The following is an 18092-nucleotide window of genomic DNA, read 5'->3' as shown; positions in this document are numbered from 1 at the left end:
GGTGTCTCCACGGTGCGCCAGGCTTCCCAAAGGCCGCTGTTTGGGATGCTAATTACCAGCAACTTTGTTTTCCAGCGCGGCTGCTCCCTCTGATCACAAGACAAATAAACAACCAATCACCAGTTCGATCTCACCGTGATCACATTGTGGCGCCATCCATCAAATCAGACCGCACGGTGAATGAAAGGGAAGAGTAATTTCACCGTCGTCAGGGCAACAGCAGGCTGAGGGGACACCGCGCGTCGCTGCGGCACCTTCCTGCGGTTAATGCGCCTCATTTGGTTTTTTTTTTTTACACTTGTTTTAAGACGCAGGGGTCACGGGGTGGGTGGGGGGCGGACAGGGGGCCCCCGAGGTGGACAGGGGAGCCCAGAGGCTCCGGGGACTTCAAAGTCCCGGAGAAAGACACCCACTGCAGGTAAGAAAGAGACTTTAAGTGTAACCAAACGCACCGCTGGCGCGCTAGAACCGTGGAGCCAGTGCGCGCGTCATACGTGTACCCGAGGTTAAAAAAGTATTTAAATATCGCACACGCACACACACACACCAAGAAGAATTAAAAAATTCAATACAGCCTTGAAATCATGACCTTTACTGCAGAATCTGCTGCTCATTTGTCGGAAATGTTGTCAACTTTTCTTTTTTTTTTTTTTAGCTTTTCTCTCTTTAGAAGAAAACAATGTAATAAAAGCCACAGAAACGCAGTCACTCTATAGCCGTCTGAGGTGGTGTCTCACACTCCCCACACCGCCCCTCAAATCCACACGCAACACCTCTGCAGCTCTGAGATCTGGCGCGTATCTTGGGAAACACTCGCACCGAGGAATCCTTTTGAGTCGAGCCACGCTGGGAGCAGCCAGTGGCCGCTGACCTTTTCCCTCCGAGCAGCCTGCTATTACACCGGACTATGGCGCTCGCCTGAATGGCTGTTTGTGGCGTGCGATGTGCTGAGAGAAAGAGAAATGTTCAGGCTGAATGGCTCAGTGTCCCTGGCCTAAGGCAGGGTGGAGGAGGAGGCGGTGCTGCGCTCCCGGTGCGGGTTCAACTGTTTCAATAGTCTTAGAAAAGTCGAGCTCTTTGATGTGCGCGCTGCTGGCGCCTAAAAACAACATAACTTGTCTGCCCATTAGGGAGACTGACAAATCGTGACAGAGTGTTTATACTTGGCAATTGGTGACACAGACGCTCTCCTGAGATCTAAAAGGCAAAAAAGGGATCCATTGTCAACGTGCGCTCCAGCAATTGTGGAGTGCTTTTAAAAAATTAGATTACGAATCAACGTCCTTGTAGGTGAAATCAAACTTGATCTTTACTTTTTCTCCCATCCCGAGGGGTAATGGCATCGTGACTCAGAGTCGGTGACATAATAGAAATCCCCACTTTTATGGACAGCACATAATGAGAAGGCAGAGTGGTGCAGCCAGGTAAATCAACGACAGCCCTGGCTTAAATCTCTCCCTGGCTCCGCTCCCTCCTCCTCCTGACTCCACATAATTTTTGACTTTAATGGATGTAGTCAAAGGGGGGAAAAATCCTCGTGATCCCTCCCCAAGCCCGGTAATTACCCCTAAATGACTGCGAAGGCCTGTGTGTTTCAATCTGATTAGAGCCCCGCAGCCATCAATAAACAGCGCCCCGCAAGAGGTCCTTCGCGTAAAGAGAGGGCAGTAAAGTGCGCAACATTCAAGAGGCTCTTCACAAACACGCACAAAGTCAATTATTACAGATGAGTCCTCGTGAATGAAGTTAAATATTTGGGCAAACAATGTTGGGAAACGTGGCACAAAGCTTATGATCGGATTAGAAAATGACATTGCTGAGGCGGAATTTAAGGGATTGGATCTCGATTAAACAGGCTACATCGCGAGTTGCCTTTATTTGTGTCTCGTGGGTTGTTTAAAAAAGCAACTATTGTGAACTTCCCCACTATCTCTCTCCTCCTCGGAGTTGTGTGCGGGACAGGCCCATCTCGCTGCTGATTGGCTGTTGCCCTCCCCACGCCTGCCTTATTACAGCCCTCAGCTCCGGTTTGGTCACATAAACATGAGGATATCGTGACAAGCGGCTGCGCGGCACAAACCCTGTGAGAGTCTTTCCACTGCACCCACCAGAGTCAACAAGTCACCTCATTCGTGCCAGGCGGAACTGCATGGCCCCATCGACCGCCATGTCAGCTCTGATGGCTGGTTTGAAAACCGAAGACCTTCCTGCGCGTTCGGTCCTCGTCGGCAGAGGCGAAATGCAGACCAGCCTGAGTCCCGCGGAGGAGACCGGCAAGCCAAAAGTTGCGATCCTGCCTTTCAGCGTCGAGGCTCTCATGGCTGACAGGAAACCCAGCAGAGAGGTCGCGTCACCCGCCGGGGCTACGTCCGTGCCCGGGACGTCCCAGGTGATGGGGAAGAGCCCGAGGATGGGCGCGCTCGGTGCTGTGGATACTTCGGTTCCTGGTTTTGCCATGAGTCCCTTTTCCGTGGGCGACATCATGAACGTGCCAGAAGACGTGTTGATCAAACCGGACAGTCCGGACAGTAAAGAGAGGACTTCATGGATACAAAGTCCTCGGTTCTCCTCGACTCCTCCGCGTAAGTTTTGCCAACTGAAGCCGCTATCTCAACATAAATAATCAATAGGTTGGATATTTGAACACGTAAACTCTGCTTTCTACGCATTAGATAACTTTAACGTTCTCTTGTTTGCGCATGATTTAATCTTATTGAAGGTTTTGGGTGACATTTTACAGGGCGACTGAGTCCGCCTGCGTGTCCTCTGCGAAAACACAAGACGAACAGAAAGCCCCGAACCCCCTTCACCACGTCCCAGCTGCTGGCCTTGGAGAGGAAGTTCCGCCAGAAACAGTACCTCTCCATTGCAGAGCGCGCAGAGTTCTCCAGCTCCTTAAACTTGACGGAAACCCAGGTGAAAATCTGGTTCCAGAACAGAAGGGCCAAGGCCAAGCGGCTGCAGGAGGCAGAACTGGAAAAACTGAAAATGGCCGCAAAGCCCATGTTGCCCCCCGCTTTCGGGATTTCTTTTCCTCTTGGTGCGCACGTCCCCGCGTCCTATGCGGGGTCGCACCCTTTCCAGAGGCACACGCTGCCGGTTTCCCCCGTGGGACTGTACGCTGCTCACGTCGGATACAGTATGTACCACCTGGCCTGACAAGGACGGAGGGGTCAGACGGGGGTTTACGAAAGAGGCCCTGTGACAGTCGAGACGAGGCTTAAGGGACCCTCTTCGCTGCGTGATCAGTGTTACTTTTTTCCGTGCGGCCATGACCTCCAAAAGGGCCTTTTCCCCTGAAGACATTCCGAGTTTTCCCCCGGCGAAAACAGCCCAATGTCCCCCGGTCACTTATCTGAAATCTGGTGTCCGTGGACGTGAAATTAAAAACACCACACCGGCAGCAGGAAGCTCAACTCAGCTGATCAATCCGAGTTCGAGTTCATGACTCTTCTGCGGACTTTACTTTGCGGTGAAGAGGCGGGGAGCGGCCCCACGGCCCACGGACAGTCACGCGTGGACGTTGGGCTGTGCGTCACCGCCGCCTCCGTGTCGGCTCCCAGTCCGGCTCCCAGTCCGGCTCCCAGTCCGGCTCAGACGGCTGCTGGAGCAGCTCACAGACTAAAACGCAGCTGGACCTTTTGCGCCATCAGTTTTTGGGCTCATTCAGAGGCTGCTGTCGCTACAAACGCCAACCTTCTTTTTTTTGCATTCATAATAATGCGTAAATATGGGTAAATGAATCCAGTACGTGCTCTTTGAGAATTTGGGGAACCACAGCATTTGTCTTTAAAACAGCACTGTCTGTTGTTGGAATGATTCCCTTCGGAAGGGAAATGTGTACTGTAAAATACTGTATATTTGAAGAATATCCTCATTTATATTATGAATATATTTGTGATATAACTTAATAAATTGTTTATTCTTTTCCATGAATCCGTTGTGACTCGCACTGACACCAAAACAAACCAGTTCCAAAGGATATTCTACGGAAAACGGTTTCGTGCGGGACAAGGGTTGAAAATATAATATTTCAGGCCTGTCAACGCCCTAAAACATATGAAATAAGGTTTTAAAGCTGAATTGGTCAGCGGACACTGACGACACCGTCGCCATCCTGCAGGTATTTCACTGCGCCTTTAATAATGCCACGCAAACCTCCCGATGTGTGCTGGAATGTATGGCTCCAGCTGGTGTCCATTGCTCGGGACCAGACTTGGTTGGCGCCAGGAGCGTTTTGTGGAGCCGAGGAAGACGGAGCTGGACTGAGCTGTGCAGACGCCTAAACGATAAATATGGCAAATCGTTTCTGTGGGTTAAACTGCGTGTAAACAAGCCCCCAGAGTGTAATTACGGTGTATTTAGGGTGTAAAATGAGTCCGGTGACACCCCCATTATGGAGAGGAGAGGGTGTGCCAGATTACCTGACTGCAGTGCGTAAAGCAAATAGATGAGCTAGAGTTCTGGTTTTGTTCTACTATTACGGACACTTCAATGACAGAACAGGGATCACATGGGGGTAAAATTACAGAGCACTCCGAGAGGAGTTTTAAAGGCTTTCTGCTGCCTTCGCTGCCATTCAGGCAGGGGTTAAACTGCAGCGAAATAATTGCTGTAATGAGCAAAGGCAATCTGCCGCAGACAGAGGCCGGCTCCAGCGTGGCTGTAGCTCCAGGCAAGGCGGAACTTTTATCATTCCTAAAATGTCAACCAGGGACTGGGACGGGCAACGGCGCTGTGATTTCCTGCCGCACGCTGACAGGCTGCTGTCCTAAACAGCAACGACGGGCTGCTTCATTCAAAAAGCCGTCTGTCACCTGCGCCACTGCCGAACTGGAACATGCAGATTTAGACAAACAAAAAGCTGTTCCCCCCTCAGACTTTGACACCTTCTGAGCCATTTTATAGGAAGAAACAATATTTGGAAATAAGCTCAAAGGAGACTTCGCCCAGCGATGGGAACCCAGCTCTCTGCTTTTGTCTATCTTGCCGGGAGCCAAGGAGAAAAGACAAATGTCAGTGTTTATATCAGCCAAAAGATCACAGAGGGGGCTGTAAACCACTCCTGATCCGAAGGTAAATGGGTTATTATTGTCGCCTACATAAAAGATGAATGACGATTGAAGCGCAGGAGTCTGTGGCTGTTTAAACACGCAGACTTTTGTTCCAAATACGCGTAAAGGTCACGTCACGGATCCGATTTTAGGAAGAAACGGAATGCTTTTATTTAAGGGGATCTAGATTATGACGATTGCTGTTGTAAACCTGTATATTACAGTAAAACCAGATCAAACTTAAAATTGGCTCATCTCAGATCATTTATGGGGCTTCTAGATGTGTTGGTAATGAAATAATCACGTTTGAACAAAACTAAATTATCTATAAAAAATATATATACATTCTATTTTACCTAAAAACAGATCTTTAAAAAAGACAAAATGGTAAGATGGGCAATCAAAAGTGTAAGCCCTGAAGTATGATCAACACTTTCTTGTTGGATCTCTAAACTGTCTGTAAAATATTTTTAAAATGTCTGCAAGCACAAATTATTGCATAAATGCATAAAATCAAATCTAAATTATTCTTTTAAAATGTTTCTGTCAGTCTGCTGTCACTTATTCACGTAAAAAAAAACAAAGCATATTTTAATTCCCTAATTTTAGAGGCCTTTGCCTCTACTAGAAGTTTGAATTAAACCTGAAGCAAAAATAATCATGATTGAAGATAATGCAGCAGGAAAAGAGCAATCACATCTATTTTTGTGGTTAAGACATAGAATTCATCTTTTGGATAATTGTTATTTATAGTAATTTAAATGAGTGTTACTTTTCTACATGTCTAGATTGAACACGCTTTGTTGAGATGAAGTGTTATTAAGTACTGATATACAGACCACCTGGTGTTCGTGCTGTGTCCACTAGAGGGCGCCATTGTATCTGTTTCTGGTTGCCAAGATTTCGGGCAATCGTCTCCCTCATCAACCCAGCAAATAACGACTGTGCCTCGTAAATGAGTGCAACAATAATGAGTTTTAATGTCTATTTGTTTTAGATATGTGATGTTTTGAATCTTAGGTTAATAAAGCTTTATCCCACCGTAATTTCCAGCCCGAAGCGTTTTGCCAATATTGGAAAATAAGAGCAACGTTCTCTTATGTGGACTAATGAGGCAACATATCTTTGAAGGCGCAATAAAAGTGTTAAATGTGATGGAAAATTGCCCGGAAAGCCCATAAACCAGAATAAGTCACAGGCTGAATCACTTCATGTAAATAGTTGAGTGATCTGTCATTTACTAGGCCGTTTATTTCAACAAAGCAGAGAGTGATTACTGTCACCGTTCGGCTAAGTTGTTCAGAGGTTTATTGGGCAGAATTCAGCCTTTTGGGTGCAGCGTCACAGCGCATTAAAACGGTTAGACAGCCAGGCCAAACTGCAGTTTGTGTTCTGCTTTTAATTTGACTTAATGGAAGAAAATAGATTCTTTAATGACGATCAACCATCGGGGCAACTTTACAGCCTCGCTGCGGGCTCGTTTCTCCACAGACACAAGCGGCTGCAGAATATTTCAGATTTTACGGGGCTGGTTGCTTAATTAGCGGTGTGATAGGTTCCTGGTGCTTAAAAAAACCACCGAGATCAAACAGAAAGCAGCAGACACCAAGGTTAGAATATTCCAGATCAGTAGTTAGACGAAACATTTTACATGTTGGAATGATGGACCTATGTCAGTTTTGTGAATTGGGTTTTTATAAATGCAGCATAAAACATTTAACACCCCTGATTGATTGGATGACCAACAAATGCACCCAACAGCCAGAAACGATGCCAGTGATAATGGTCAGCGAGGCGAGTGGAAGCAGACAAACCGCAGCACCATGTAGCAAAAACAATAAAATAAAATTTAAAAAAAAAAACAAAAAAAAAGCGGTGAAACACCGCTGAGATACGATGACTCAACTTTTTATTCACGTTTTATTCACACACACACACACACACACACACAACACACACACACACACACACAACACACACACACACACACGTTTTGTGGTGTGTGTGTGTTGGGGGATAGTAGATGATAGAAAGTACTCACCATAAATGACCAGCAGGGGGCAGCAGACGCACTCGGAAGATTAAATCCATGGAAGCTGACCACAGTGGACCAACTGTGCCATAGACAGACAACGCAAATGCTAAAGAAAACTAGGAACAATGGAAAAAAACAATCAATCTTAATCTTACCTGATTGTCAGTATCAATTTCCTCTAGCAGCACAAACAGGCTTAAAATTTCTTCCACAACAAATTTCAACCAACCAACCACCAACCAACCAACCAACCAACCAACCCAAACAACTTACCCGGGTGTAAAAACAATGACATAAATGGAACAATATTTGTCTTGAGCATATTGATATACTTTAAAATAATGGCTACAATAAAATCTATCAGACACAGATGATATGTAAAATGCTTTTATTACATAAACATGTACGGTTATAAAGAATGCATTACAGTTTGTACCATATTGAAGAACCCACAAAGAAAACAAGTGAAAGATGAAAACAGTAGTAGAAAAAAGTCACAGTGGTAACCACAGTGCTATCAAAAAAAAAGAAAAAGAAAAAAGCTGCTTGCTGCTCCTTTAAGACATGTATGCAGAGCTGGGGTTAGGGCAACACGACATATTTCTCTTAATGGTGCCTGACGCTTTGATCAGCGAGCAGCACTTAGGCCGCGCTCACAAGCCTCTCATATTAGTTTTATTATTGAGAGACTTGGTATGGTTGGTATCCAGCAAATTTCCTGTGGAAACTTCTGCACACCAGGCTGGAATGCAGCCACCAAAGTTGGCTAACGTGTCTGCAGCAGGAGGTGGGTGAGGACAGGCCCGCGTGTGCTGATGCACGTCGGTGTGCTGTCCTTTACCACCGTGCATGTGTGTGTGTGTGTGTGTGTGTGGTGTGTGGTGTGTGTGTGTGTGTGTGTGTGTGTTTTATTAAACCATTCCTGCTCATCTTTCCTCCAACAGCTGTAGCCTGTCCTCTGTGTAGTGAGGAGTGCCGTGTCCAGTATCAATGGCCTCACAGTCGTCCATGAAAAACACCAGGTCCTGCCACACACACAAACACACACACACATACACATACAATACACACACCACACACACACACACACACACACACACACACACACACACACACACACACACACACACACACACACACACACACACACATGTACACACTGACTTGCACGCTGGGACACAGCAGCCATGTCTGAGAGGTTCTTACCCGGTAGCAAAGCCTGGTGATGATGGTGTACAAGTTCTGCACTTTCCGTTTCAGCAGCATCATCCGGGGACGCTTCCTGCACGACTGGTCCGGGTGGTTCAGGACCACGTACAGAAAGTCCCGCAGTTTGCTGGTGACGCACGAGTTCTATGGAATCGGAGGTGTGGCAGCATTTACCTATGACTGATTACACCAACAACACTTCACATTTGCTCTGATCATTCACACGAGGGTGTTGGTGCAAATGAGGGACGCAAACTTTTTTTGAGCTGACCGTAAAAACTCATGAATAATTTATCAATAATTTTAGATTGTTGCTCTGCAACTGATTTATTAACAAAAGAATAATTAACTTAAGGCCTATAACGACTTATCAGTCCTAATTCTTATTTGGGGATTACATTTAGTTCAATTTAAATGAAAGATGCTTCATGATATCCCAAAGCTCACTGTCTCTAGGCGACTCATAATTAATAATCATCCATCTATTTTTGCAGCCTGATGTCACTGGCTAAAATAATAAAGCTTAATATCTGTTACATGCACATTCACCCATGTGTTCAGACTTACGTGCACGTCAAGGAAGATGGTGGGTAGAACTTCGGCACACGTTTTCTGGAATTGAACAGGGCGCGTGAAACACATTATACGCGTGCCTGCGTGTGCGTGTGCGTGTGCTTGATGCTCACCGTGCGCTCGGACGTGTGGATCTTGTCCAGCAGGGTCATGACTTCTTTGCTGAGGCCGAGCGCTCTGGAGTAGCAGGTCGGGGGCGCGCAGCCCGACAGGCGCAGGACGCAGCAGAGACCCAGAAGAGCCGCGAGCTTCATGGTTCCGAGACGCGCTGCAGCAGAGGGTCCCGATGAGGGTCCGCGCACAGTGGCGAGCAGGACCGGCTCTGGATCCAGAGGTGGAGTGGTCGAGGGGTGGGGGTCGGGGGAAAGGACCGACGATGACGCGTTTAAAGGCCGCAGGAAAACATGGTTGTTTTGGAAGCTCCACATACCAGGAGATGTTTTTTTTACTCCGCCTGCTCGCAGCTCTGCAAAATTTCCCCTCACACAACTCTGACATGCCAGCAGCAGCAAAAGGAGAACTTGACATCTATTTTAATCAGCGTTTAAACTGTTGCAGATTTTCAATTAAAAAAACCCGATATTTAATGTTTTTACATTCATAAAACGAGTCGCAATTGCACACTGAAAGCAGTTTTTACTCTGTCCCCATAACAAGAATATAAAAGACTAAAGGGTTTATATAGGCTTGTAAATCACGTTCCAATTTGTAAAAAGGAAATGAGTCTGGAAACATTTCAGCTGCCTTTACTTAAAAAAAAGAAATGCCAAAAACAGATGGTACACACATTTAATTAAAAAAAAAACCAAAAGATTTTCTACATGAACAGGTACCTTTATGAATATATTTAATTACTTGTATAACTTGCAAAACAAAAACATGCCGTAGATTCTTAAGGTAGGTCTGTTGGCGCCACTGAGCTTTTCTTTAGATTGAGGAAGTTCTTTTTCTTTTTTCTTCTCGGAGGCTCCTCGAGGTCACATGACAGAGGTGGGTCTCGGAACACAAACAGCTTTCCTGCCGTCGCAGGGAAGCTCTGCTCGAGGCCGGCCGAGCCAGGCGTTCCAACCTCATTTTCTGCCTCCACTCTGGCTCCCACGCCCGCACTGCTGCTGCTGCTGCTGCGTAGCTGCTGCGCGACTGTGTCGGAGCGATCCGCACTTGCACCGCCATCCCTTCCTTTGCCTTCCACCAGCAGTGGTGGCACATTCCTCAGAACTGGGAAACAAGATCGGGGCAGCAGTTTTCCCATCAGGCTTTGCCTCCTTTCCTGGAGTCTTTGAACGTTGGAGGACAAAGGGGCTGTTGTTAGAGGAGCTGGAGTGTTAAAGTGCTTCAACTATACACGCCTCACTGTAGCTCAGCTATGAAAGCCATGAACAAGCACATTTCTGACGCAGCAGATCTCACCTCGCGCCGTCCACCACGCAGGGGAAAATCTCTGGCATGTGACTGCGGACCACATCTGCCCTCAGTTTACCAGGAATCAGTCTGTTCACCTTCTCAGCAAACCTGCACAAACAGTCATTAATGTACAATAAACTAGGTGGTGGTGGTGGGTGGGGGGGGGGGGGGGGGGGGACTTCAAATAAGGATGATGATGATGATGATGCAGCAGAGAAGCTCTCATCCTCTTCAGGTCGGTGACTTCTGACCTGCATAATCTAATCAGGTCCTGAGTAAGTCCAAGGGGACTTTTGTGGTAAAAGTCAAGGAATTCCCCTCAAAAAAAGCATTCCTGAGATATTGCGTTCACAAGAAAGGGAGGAGCAAAGCACCAGCTATCGTGCACAGCTGTCATCGGTACAGTGAAACAGTAAAAACATAAAGTAGAACATCTGTAAGCAGGAGGGAAACAGATGTGTTCCATAGGACTGGCCCACATGTGCTATCTCTTTGCATTTAGCGGGTTTCATCAGGTGCTGGCGAGCGTTAAATCAGCAAAGCAATGCCAACCATTTGAGTTAGAAACCTTTTTCCTTCGAACTGAAGCCGGCTGAGAAGGGTTTACAGGTATTTTAAACCAAATTCTATTGATATTAATAGTTTCAACGCTCCAAGTGGTTAGTGGGTAACCCAGTTTGGCAAAAATGTGGACATATACTTATAATATTCATTTAAATTTGCATGATGGAGGTTTAAAACATGTTTTAAAAGGATCAATAAGGGGTTAAACTCTAACCTGCAAAGAAAATGCCAAAAAACTGCTTCAATACGGCTGTTCTTTTCCAAGTGGCTGGCATCCAAAGAGACCTCCTGAGACATTAATCACTGGTGCAATAATAAACTCGGAGGGATTTAAGCCGGACAATGTTTGAGTGTACCGAGCAGAGTGAATAAAATGAGTGGAATCGTTTATCTCTCCATCCGAGCGGTGGGAAAACGTCCCAGTTCAAACAGCGCTGCTTGGATTACATTACAACAACTGGTGTGAGTTGGCTGTTTCAGCCGTATTCTGGCCTTTGATTTTTTTTTTACTTGCAAAGAAACAGACTGAAATTAAAATGCTTTAAAAAGTGCTGACACTGACTGTCTGTTAGTGCAGGATATAGTAGAGGAAGAACTATAACCTTTGACCATTGCATGTCAAGTAAATATCTCATATAGCAAACTAACAAATCTAGTGCCGCAAATTTGAATTTCTAAGATATAGAATAAAATGTTTACGACGTAGAGCTCTGTGGACCGATAGCTATGGCACAACAAGTGTCGTTTGGAATAATTAATATCAGGCATGTTTCCATGTAAATGTTTCTTACTCCGATTGCTCCTGCTCTGCTGGTGATGAACCGGGGGGCTGCTTGGAACAGAGGGCATCAGTGATGGAGAGGAGCTCACTCTCCGGCAGGACGGGAAGGAGGAGGCGCAGAGCCTCCAGGAGGAGCTCGGCAGACACCCGACCCTGCTTCACCAGCTGAGACGTAAACACCAGATCCTGAGAAGCAGAACAGACAGTAGAGCAGGAGCGAAGCACGACTCCGTCTTCTGACTGTTTGGATGTTGGTTGAAAACAACACCCAACTCATCCAGACCTGGTCACAGTTTGTTTCCAGCTGCGTGAGCCTCGTTTGTTCTCTCAGATCTTCCATGGCTTGAGTGTGAGAAGTCCTTTCCTGCAGTCTGAAGACGTCATCATGAGTCAGGTTCCACCAACATCCACAGAGCTGGACAATCCAGAGACAACGTTGTTGTGACAGCTCACCTCTCAGCCAGGAGTGAGAGCACCTGTTCCCGCTTGTAGAGGGCGTCCTGGATGATGGACGCCATCCGGCAGTCTCGCTGCACGTGGAACAGCCTCTCCTCCTCCTCACCTCCAGAGTCTGTTGCCCTCGGTCCAGCCTGAGCTGTTAAAAGGCCTTGCAGCTCTGCCCTCTCTCTCTGGAGCTGCTGTTCTGCTTCCTCGAGAGCCTGTGAGTCCATTTACACTCTGATCAGTTCAATTAAAGTCAACCTACCACAGGTGTTAAACCCGAGATTCAAGCACCGCCTACCAAGCAGTGGTTCTGGATGCACTGGGCCATATGTTGCCTGTCCAGGCTCTTCCGCTCTCTGAGGTTCTGTATGAGCAGGCTGTGCAGAGTGAGTGTGGCCCTGGAGGTCTCCAGCACTTTGGTCCTCCTCTCAGCTTTCTGGTAATGAAGCGCTGCCATCTGCATCGCCAAGCTATTGGCACGAGAGCGCAGGTCCTCCTCCCTCTCCCTCTGCATCTCCTCCTGTACCTGACATGATACAGGCTGATGCGTCTCAGTCACTTCATGGTGTTATCACATTGCTGCTGATAAACACTGGCCTCCTCTTTCCCCCCAGAAATTCACTGCACTTATTAAGTGGCTTAGCGTAAGAAGAACAACTACTTTATTCATGATGATGCTCTCCATCTCCTTTTCCTCCTCAAAGAGTTGAATTCTGCCCTCGAGGCTTTTCTGGAACAGCAGCAGGTCAGCTGGTGCCGCTTTCAGTCGCTTCTCCCTGGTTTTCCATTTGAACTGGACATCTCTCTGCAGAGACCATAATATCCAAACAGCAGATGGAGGAGAGTCGATGAGCAAGCTGTCCCAGTGTTGTGACTGCACCGTTAATGCCATGTGCGCAGACAACTGCTGTGCAATTAAACAACTTCAAAGATAAATGATTACTTTTTAGTTCATTCATACATTTTCTTGAGATTTGGGTGATATTTTTCTCCTGGCCTAAATTAGTTTTACAAAATGAACAGACAGAAAAGCATTTATATGAATGCATTTTCAAAATAAGAGATTTCCGCTTTGTCTCACAGACAATATGTGTAAAGCGGAGTAAGACTTCTAGTAATAGAACTAAGACTGCAAAGAATTGGGAGAATCCTCACAAAACTAGTAAAGTCAAAAAGCTAGTGTACATAAAAACTGTAACACAACAAAGGTTAAGGCAGCACAAATGTGATGCTGGAGGAATTTGGAAAAGGAAGCAGCCTATAACCAGATGCTACACTCAGCAGTGATGGCGTTTGAACACGATGATGTGTGATTCACCATTTGCTCCACATTTTCCTTCCTCTCCGCCGCCAGGGTGGTGTGCAGTTTTTTTCTGGAGACAGCGTGAGGCAGCACCAGACACCGGTCCATCACCGAGAGGCACTTTAGAAACTCCAGTTTCATCCTGAGACGGTCTTCTTCACACAGAGACAACTGGGACGAACACAAACAACTGGGACAGAAAAGTAGCAGATAAATTGTAGACGGATGTGCGGCAACACTTGTCTGATAAAAGTGCGACCGTGTCACCGACCTGAAGAAAGCTCTGCTGTGTGCTCTGTGCTCTCTCTGCTCCTGGAGCTCTCTCTCCATAGCTTCCTGCAGAGCCTCTCTGGTGCAGCTGAGTGTCTGCAAGGCCGCTTTGCCCTCTTGGTGCAGCCTTTCCTGACCCTGCAGGAGGCTACTCACTCCCTGTCCCTGCGCTTGTCCTGGTGCTCCTGCTTCGGGTTCTATCTGCAGCAGGGTGTGAGGACTCCCTGGAGGAAGAACTGCGAGCAGGTCCTGGGCAGCGGAGGGCTGAATGGCTTTAACTTCATTTACAGCATTTTGGATCACACGCATGGTCACCTTTAATGCAGAGATGACAGGCATATGAAGTCATTTCAACTCGTGAGCCTAGTTGTGTCACAAAGGTGAAGCGTGGCACCTTGCGGATATCAGCGGCGGCTTCTTCATCCAAGTTGTTGATGAGTTCTGCTAGCTCCAAGCTGTGAGCGGTCAGCAGGTTCTGCCAGCGCTGTAGGTGTCGGGCAACTTCCATCTTTCCCTCCAGGCTCTTGCACATTCCTGACAACTCATTCTGCCTCTGCTTGTGCACCCTCAACTACAGAAGGCAAAAATAGTCGACAGGTGAATTTAGGAATTCGAATATTTATGTCAGGTTCGATTAAATGTCTCTTCACCATGGCAGAGATGAGCTCACGCCTCTTCTTGATTAGTCCACAACGCATGGATCTCTTCTCTAGGCTCAGTGCCTCATCCAGTCTCTGCCTCACCATCACCAGCTCTTTCTGGGCTTCGTCCTGAAGCTGGTCAACCTTCTCTACGGGTAAAGTACTCCCCCTAGTGGCCGAAGCACAGAACATCTAGTATATGTAATTAAAGCGTGTAAAACTCAAGATAACTTTGGTTTCTATAGGATCATTTAATTTTGCTTTGAAGTTTTGATCATTAGAAGTTCTATTAAAAAAGTATTAATTTACAGAGAAGTTTAATACACACCTCCTGATTTGACAAAACCAGTTGTCTAAATTATTAGAAGTAATGGAGAAGGTGTCAGAAATGAGGCTGTTGAGGCTGTGAAGGCTGTGAACCAAGAACTTCCTCTGGGCATGGCGCTCAGCCAACACATAACGCTGATTGGCAAGAACCACATCCAGGACTTCCTCTAGATGATCCTGGAGAGGAAATAAGTAATGTTTAAAATGGTTCATATTCTTTATGCATCTGTCACATGTACAAATCTCACTTGACAGTCAAAATATTCGTGCTGAAGACTCTTGGCTGTGCTCCTCTCCATTTCACCCATCCGGGTGGCCTCCTCCAGTTCTTCAGAGAAGATTTTGTGCAGTTCCACCCGGCGCCACTCAATGATCTGCCTCTGGACCTTCGCTGAGGCTTCTTCATGCTGCACCAACAGCTTGGCCTGGAGCCGACTCTGTCTCAGCTTGTGCAGCTTCTCCAGGAGGACACTGCAGCGGAGGAGCTCCTGGGACACGTTTCAATAGTTTTACAAGCAAACAAACAGTATTCTGATACGCTCACACATTCACTGAGAGAACTTCAATATTTTATCCAAAAAACACAAAAATTAATACATTTATAGGTTAAAAAAAGGGGCTGAGAGCGTGTATCACCTGTTGGTCTGCCTGTTTGTACAGCAGCTCAGCTTGAGCCTTCTCTGCAGTTTCTCTGTGATGCTCAGCTTCCATTTCTTCCCTGGACTCCAGGTTGCACTGATTGGCCAGTGCGGCCATGCGAGCCGCTCTCTCCTCCTTCAGACGGCCCTCCATGCCCAGCAGCTGCCCGTAGAGCACACTGAGCAGCCTCTGCTGGGTCTGCATGCTGGCGTGACCCTGGGACAGCAGGCCGCCAAGCAATGAAGACATCACATCCTTGTAGATCTGAATCCGGGTAGCCTCCATGTTGTTGGTGGCGCGCAGCAGTGTAGACATTTCAAGGCTTGTGGGTTAAAATCAGAGTTAACACCCGTCCCTGGTACATCATATTAGTCATTGAGTGAATTCTTTTAATCCTCATTTCAAATCTCCTTACTTCTCTAAACTCTGATACATGTTCTGGGGCTCCTCCAGTACCATCGTATCCACAATCTTGTCTTCAAATGCAGCCTCCTCTTTTATAGTCTCGTCTATGTTGCAATCGGCATCATCTGGGTCTGAATCTTCTCTTTTTCTCTGAATTACACACGCGCACAATAGTTTTAGTTACAACTCTTACACTACTACTCTTTGACAACATGACACATAATATTTCAATTTAACCTACTGGATATTTGCACCTAACAGGGGGGGAAATACTGTTTTATTTTGTTATTTGATGAGAATAAAAGCCATTATTTTATACTCTCTGTTGAAGAAGGTTCAGTCTGGTTCTGGAACCTGTTAGATTCATGGCCAGAAAGCCCAGAGACAGCAGGACTATCGTGACAAAGAATCCCACAACAAATCCAGCAAAATGAGCACTGTGGTTGGGATGAATCTAAAACGTGAGCACAAAAGAACAAAACATGAAAAAAACATGAAAAGATGGCGGTGTGTTTCCATTGACAGAACGCCGTTTACCCTGTCAGTTGAGTTCACTCTCAGGGTTAGATTAGTCGTCAACGGTCCAAACATGCTGACATCATTCTATGAAGTTGAGAAAACACAGTTGCCTTTGTACCGTTTCCACTCAGTTCAAAAATACATAAAGAAATAAATACCTGTGAGGCATTAGAAAAGGTAAGGAAAGCCGGAAGGTCCAGAACTTCAATCTTATGACTCCTTATTTGAGCGGTGTAATTGACAATAACTTGGGATCCAGCTGGGGGAAAAAAAGGTCAATAAAGAGATTAAAATTTAGTCCAGATGGAGCAAGAAGATAAAAGTTAAACCCGTGACATTTTCACTTCTGCACTTACCTGACAGTGAATCAATGGAAAACGTCTGGTAGCCTCTTTCCACCACCCTGCCTTCAGTTCTTATGGGAACTATTCCAGAGGTGGAATCCCGAATAGCCACTTGAGACAGGTTGGTGCCGCTGCCCCCCGCAGGGCCCGAGTTGTCTATCATCAAGTAAAATGTCAGCTGCGGAGGCTCGCTGCCGAGCTTCAGCTGGAGACAAACAGTATTAACTGAGAACATACAACTCTTCCTGGAGGGTGCAGAATATAAAAGGTCAGACTGGCGTACCTGCGCACACTTATGAAACTTGATGCCAAACGCAAAAGATGGCGCCACGCTTTGAACCTGCAGAACGATTCAATTCGCTATAAAGAGAGCATCATCCCACACACCATCCTTCCAAGACACTACGGCACCTATGAACAACTGAAGAGCTAAAAGAAAGGCCACGCACGGCATTAGCATTGCTCGCACCTGAGGAAGAGAGAGGCCTGAATTATGTCTGGTCACGGTCCTTCTGCGGCTTTGGAGGTGTAAGATTTTGGACATGAAGCCCAATGATTTGGAAAAGGAGTGTTGCCATGGATCAACAGCCGCTGAAGAGACTGGAGAAAGTGCAGAATCCTTCCTCGCCATCGTACCTGAGGTTTATTACAAGATGTAGGATTCGGATTTGAGTTGACCATTGTGTGCTTCCTCCCAATTACTGATAGGTGTTTAGCAGGAGATGAAGAACTTACCATCCTTCCGAAGCAATGAGCACTCTGCTGATTTTACGTGATGATGTTGCGTAATTTGGACTCTGGAGCAACTCTGGTAAATGGAAGAAACGTCATCCATCAATGACCAACCAGCAGAATATAGTCACGCCATGAGTATGTAAACTCAGCCAAACTTCAACAACCCGACTGTCCAACTATAAATCCTGCTGTATTTCCATACCTGCACGTCCGACAGAGGAGATGTCGCCCGGTTTGGTGCGTCCCGACCCGCAGCGTCGCAACACTCCAAAGGTCCCGGGATGTGCTCCAAAACACCGGTTACATTGTGACGCCAGTCCAAAAGTAAAAGAGGTGGTAGCCAACATAGCACCTGAACAGACACCACCAAGCACAATACCGCGACATTGTTGGCGTTTAAGTGTCCGAGAAGCATTCGTAAGGTCGGTGTGCCAGCCTCACCAGCCGCTAGCTAACGGGCTGCATTGCTTCTGGATGTGGCCGTCGTTCAAGTCCCTTTTCCTTCTTTGAAAAACAGCAAATGGACCAGTACCGGACGAACAAGAGCATGTTACTTGCACGCCAAGTTTTTCAAAAGGTTTAAAAAATATCGGAGTACAAAATCCACAGGCATCACCGCCGAAGATCGAGTTCGGAAACACTTCCAAACTTTTGGGAAAACGAATAATTGAACCGATGAGCGTCAAAACAAGAAAAGTACGTGTAGTTATTTCCGCATCTTGCTTTCAAAATAAAAGCCCGCAGAAGGGAATTGAAAACATACAATAATATAACACAAAAAATGGAACATTTCAGTACTGCATGAAATGTCCCCTTAATTTAATTCATATGTGGGGTAAAATTGA

At 46.5% G+C, this 18092-nt stretch overlaps 3 protein-coding genes across 3 annotated transcripts; 1 reads left to right on the top strand and 2 right to left on the bottom strand.

Annotated features, from left to right (window-relative positions):
* Window positions 1-2030: 2030 nt before the first annotated feature.
* Window positions 2031-3936, top strand: msx1a (muscle segment homeobox 1a). Its single transcript, XM_057030833.1, has 2 exons — window positions 2031-2582; window positions 2741-3936. Exons 1-2 carry the CDS (start codon window positions 2150-2152, stop codon window positions 3157-3159), a joined length of 852 nt encoding a protein of 283 aa, XP_056886813.1. The 5' UTR covers window positions 2031-2149; the 3' UTR covers window positions 3160-3936.
* Window positions 3937-7460: 3524 nt separating this feature from the next.
* LOC130524197 (uncharacterized) lies at window positions 7461-9371 on the bottom strand. The gene is made up of 4 exons (XM_057030052.1): window positions 8985-9371; window positions 8866-8910; window positions 8296-8442; window positions 7461-8114 (listed from the first exon to the last, which is right to left on the bottom strand). Exons 1-4 carry the CDS (start codon window positions 9297-9299, stop codon window positions 8016-8018), a joined length of 606 nt encoding a protein of 201 aa, XP_056886032.1. The 5' UTR covers window positions 9300-9371; the 3' UTR covers window positions 7461-8015.
* Window positions 9372-9601: 230 nt separating this feature from the next.
* LOC130524193 (limbin-like) lies at window positions 9602-17942 on the bottom strand. The gene is made up of 23 exons (XM_057030043.1): window positions 17450-17942; window positions 17248-17320; window positions 16982-17148; window positions 16796-16852; window positions 16525-16717; window positions 16327-16427; window positions 16187-16252; window positions 15969-16103; window positions 15660-15799; window positions 15242-15566; window positions 14854-15093; window positions 14607-14782; window positions 14288-14447; window positions 14032-14208; window positions 13639-13952; window positions 13383-13557; window positions 12726-12869; window positions 12363-12590; window positions 12074-12279; window positions 11904-11991; window positions 11631-11806; window positions 10282-10383; window positions 9602-10148 (listed from the first exon to the last, which is right to left on the bottom strand). Exons 1-23 carry the CDS (start codon window positions 17660-17662, stop codon window positions 9764-9766), a joined length of 4041 nt encoding a protein of 1346 aa, XP_056886023.1. The 5' UTR covers window positions 17663-17942; the 3' UTR covers window positions 9602-9763.
* Between the last annotated feature and the right edge of the window lie 150 nt (window positions 17943-18092).

The sequence above is a fragment of the Takifugu flavidus genome, chromosome 4, assembly GCF_003711565.1.
Source record: "Takifugu flavidus isolate HTHZ2018 chromosome 4, ASM371156v2, whole genome shotgun sequence".
Lineage (NCBI taxonomy): Eukaryota > Metazoa > Chordata > Actinopteri > Tetraodontiformes > Tetraodontidae > Takifugu > Takifugu flavidus.
Note: the sequence above shows the minus strand (reverse complement) of the source record. Positions and strands in the feature narration are given on the sequence as shown.

Bases quoted from the DNA above. Each gene is read 5' to 3' on its own strand.
- msx1a (XM_057030833.1), top strand. From the start codon at position 2,150: ATGGCCCCATCGACCGCCATGTCAGCTCTGATGGCTGGTTTGAAAACC. The intron at 2,583-2,740 runs GTAAGTTTTGCC...GACATTTTACAG, and splicing joins GTTCTCCTCGACTCCTCCGC to GGCGACTGAGTCCGCCTGCG.
- LOC130524197 (XM_057030052.1), bottom strand. From the start codon at position 9,299: ATGTGGAGCTTCCAAAACAACCATGTTTTCCTGCGGCCTTTAAACGCG. The intron at 8,911-8,984 runs GTGAGCATCAAG...GTTCAATTCCAG, and splicing joins TCCACACGTCCGAGCGCACG to AAAACGTGTGCCGAAGTTCT. The intron at 8,443-8,865 runs GTAAGTCTGAAC...CCGATTCCATAG, and splicing joins CCATCTTCCTTGACGTGCAC to AACTCGTGCGTCACCAGCAA.
- LOC130524193 (XM_057030043.1), bottom strand. From the start codon at position 17,662: ATGCTTCTCGGACACTTAAACGCCAACAATGTCGCGGTATTGTGCTTG. The intron at 17,321-17,449 runs GTATGGAAATAC...TCCATTTACCAG, and splicing joins CTCCTCTGTCGGACGTGCAG to AGTTGCTCCAGAGTCCAAAT. The intron at 14,209-14,287 runs GTGAAGAGACAT...TGCCTTCTGTAG, and splicing joins GTGAGCTCATCTCTGCCATG to TTGAGGGTGCACAAGCAGAG.